Source organism: Gaeumannomyces tritici (genome assembly GCF_000145635.1).
Source record: "Gaeumannomyces tritici R3-111a-1 unplaced genomic scaffold supercont2.4, whole genome shotgun sequence".
In the NCBI taxonomy this organism is placed as follows: Eukaryota; Fungi; Ascomycota; class Sordariomycetes; order Magnaporthales; family Magnaporthaceae; genus Gaeumannomyces; species Gaeumannomyces tritici.
This window is the reverse complement of record NW_008804548.1, coordinates 3179018-3182473: the sequence shown is the minus strand read 5'-3', so window position 1 is coordinate 3182473 and position 3456 is coordinate 3179018. Positions and strand designations below refer to the sequence as shown.

At 54.7% G+C, this 3456-nt stretch overlaps 1 protein-coding gene across 1 annotated transcript; it reads left to right on the top strand.

Moving 5' to 3' along the window:
- Positions 1–2263: 2263 nt before the first annotated feature.
- On the top strand, positions 2264–2676 carry GGTG_08470 (hypothetical protein; the record flags this gene model as incomplete). The annotated part of the gene is made up of 2 exons (XM_009226310.1): positions 2264–2310; positions 2459–2676. 2 exons carry the CDS (start codon positions 2264–2266, stop codon positions 2643–2645), a joined length of 234 nt encoding a protein of 77 aa, XP_009224574.1. The 3' UTR covers positions 2646–2676.
- Between the last annotated feature and the right edge of the window lie 780 nt (positions 2677–3456).

The window sequence follows — 3456 nt, the reverse complement described above, 5'->3', positions numbered from 1 at the left end:
GAGGTGTGTGTTATGTTAACGAGGCTTTGCAGTCAATTGAATTGATTTTCTCTTGATGTTTTTTTTTTCTATAGATTTTGGGTGGGGAAAAATATAACGTTTGCGGAATTTTTTTTTTGGAGGTTGGTGGTAGGTCGTCGGATGCATGCACACCGATCTCGATCGGCGGCTAGCCCGCCTCTGCTTGCTACCGAACCGGCAGCTCGCTCGCTGGCCAGGGGGTGCTCTGAGCTAAGTCGATGATACATCGGTGGGTGCCGCAACGAGATGCCGGGTGCGTCTCCCTCTACCCAGCAGTCTTCTCCCGAGCCAGCCACGTGAGTCGTTCGTTGGTTATCTCCAATAACCATAAACAAACGGCAGACGTCGGCATGGCAATGCTATGAGGTGGAGGTTAGGAAGGCCAGCTACCGGGCTGGTGTTGGGCCTTGTCAGCTCCGAGACAAAAAGTCAATATTCGATGCGAACACCACACACCCCCGCATCCCCCCAAGTCGAAGTGAAAAGGAGAAAAAGGCAAGGACAGGTCACCATGCAAAGGCGTAGGAGGGCAACACTGCGAGATAACCCCAAACCTGCAGCAAAGCGTCGGACTTGACCGAGTTCATGCGTATACCCGCGCCGGGCTGCCTTCTCTAGCGAAAGGTTTGAAGCCGTTGCCGCGCCGGCAGGGCGTTGCCAGTACCCATCCGCGCGCAGACTGACAGCGGATCTCCCGCGCCCGACTCCTCCCTCGCCCCCCCTGCGCGGGACGGAACGATTAGATGGCTGGCTGGTCAAAGATTTTCCCGCGTGGACAAGGCTTCCGAGAAAAAGGAAGACGCCACCCGAGCTGCGGACGGGGAGTCAATTTGCCCGACCGGGCGCACCTGCGAAAACAAGGAGGCGAGCAAGCCTCTCGGGGGAAAAGGCTTGTGCTGCGCAGGCTCTTGTCAAGAGGTGTCAAAATATTTCCAAGAGACGGGGCAAGGGTTTGCAGCTGCTGGAGCGACATGTGGCATCGTGTCCACCAGATATTTCCTCTCCCCCTCCCCTTTTCGCCAATCACCAGGCGAGGCAATGTGGGCGGCAGTCCCATCTCATCTCATCCATCTGGCCTCGCTTAAGTTTTGTCCGTTCCCGCTTATGGGGGTCGTGCTCATCCCGCGAGGGCTTCTAGAAGTTTTCCCGTCGAAAAACACGTGTGTTGTAGCGTGTGATTTCAGGGGGGAGGGAAGGGATGTCAAGAAATACGACTGAGCGACAACGAAACCCAACCACACGCTCGCGCGCGCAGACACACGAGAGAGGGGGCTGGTAGGTGGAACAGCGTCCTGGCGGGGAGCGGTCACGGCAGAAGGGCCAGGCTTCATCCACCTTGACCCCTGCCCGCATGCAATATCAGCATATTATGGCGGTCCAGTCCTATTATGCGGTCATACCCTGCGGGGGGCTAGGGAGCCAGCCACCAATTCAACCCCCGAGAAACGAGGTGTGATAAGTCAGCATGAATGGCGGCAGGTAGTAACTGCCGGCAAGAACGGGCGGCTGAAGGTACGGGAAATGAGAGTCATGGTTCTGGGAGGAAGAAAAGATAAAGAAATGAAGAATGGGTAAAGAATCATGAAAAAGGGAAAGAATCGACGACCGGACACGTGGGCAGACGTGGGCAGACGTGGGAAGACGTGAGCAGAGTAATGTGGTGTCGGGCATTTGTGACGAATTATTCAGCCCTGCCCGGCGTCTCTTTGGATGATTCTTCGCAGGGCACCGGGGGTTCGCTTCCATCCCAACGCGAATCCCCAGAAAGGCCAGAAGCAAGTCAACATGGACGAGCGAAGATGGCTCTTTAGCCGCGCGGCCCTTGATTCCGCACACGGGACGCACAGGCTGGCTGGCTGGCCCCCTCCCTCCCTCCATCGGGACTGAGGAAAACGGGCACCCACCCGAATGTTTCACAATTGCGCGCGGCCGCCATCGCTTGGTGGGGAGGGGGGTAAACAAACAAAAGGACTGATTGATGGAAGGCAACCGAAATGGAACAATTTCTATAAAAGAAAAGGGAAAAGGAAAAACATACACCCACCTTCACAGGGTCGTATGCAGCGGAGTCTCGTCACACGCGAGCCGGTTAAATCGTGGCCTTGCGTGAGCCACGTGGCGAGCTCCTCCCTAACGCAACGTCGCCCACCGCCCACCACCCCACCGCCTAGGCCGCCGCTTTCGGGCGATACATGCTTTTATTCTTCTCTTCAGGTTGCCCTAATCCGAGCCTCTGGGTAGCATGCGGCGATGTCCTCGGCGGGTCAAGCACCCGATTCACGGTTACAGGTTAGTAGGATATTGAACGTTACGCTGTGGGCCTAACAAGGGGGGGGGGGAGGGGTCTGCCAGGGTATTAGCAAAGGGGTACATATCTCAACGCACAATTTGTAGTAGGAATCAATGTATTGTAACTAACAGCTTGAGACAATTCTAGTGGGTTCTGGCAAATGGAGGTGCGGGTAGCGGTAGGTACATTAATTTGGCGGGGTTTTCTATGGGGGAAAATGTGGGCTGGACGTGGCCTAATTAGGAAGGATCTGCGAGTCGTACGTTCAATATCCTATAGGTTCCAGGGATCACAAACACTAATGCGGTGGAGCAAGATACATTTTCTTCCTTAGAAAACCTAGCCAAACTGATGTACCACCAGGATCCACCGTACTAAGGTTTGTGATCCCTGGGACCTGTACTGGCTGACCTGTGAAAAGGAGTCCTTCTTGGGCGGCTCCAATCCTCCAGGCCTTCTGGTCACCTCCCCCACTCTAGATAGCCGCTATTTCCACGCGCCAGTGCTATCCGATAGAGACCGCTTTCCAGCTGTAGTCTGCTTGCATGCACGGACAGCACCCGCAACCGCGCAAAGAGAGGCGAGTCAACCGGGTGGACATCAGCAGAGTCATCAGCTCATCCTTCGTTTTTGCCCCTTTAGGTAAGACCGGTGGTGGGGCCCATTCTCAGATCTCTCACCTAACTTTTTGTCGCATCTTGCTCGTTTTTTTTCTTGCACCCCACATCGGCCTCAGCCTTGGGGCCGTGCGCTTTCATTCCCGGGCACCAACCGAAAACAAAAAACGAGCCACCCAACCAAAACAGGGGCACATTTCAAAAAGCTGTCTATCAACAACAAAAAATAAAAATTAGCTGCTATTCCTGTGCAATTTAATGGGCAGTCAAGATTCTAGGTAATCGATGCTTTTTTTAGGCGTAGAATGGTGCTGAGGCATCGCGAATTGGGTTTGTTTTGATTGAGACTGATGCTTTCTGCTATAGAGTTTGATGGGGGAAGTGGCTCGTTTTTTTGTTTTTTTCGGTTGGTGCCGGGCCACCGCGGGCTAATCACGTTTGTTTGCGCCGATCGATGCATGGCAATTGCACGCCGTCGAAGCCCGCCCGATGTGGCTCGAGACCGTCGCGGGGTCTCGCCGCCGTCTC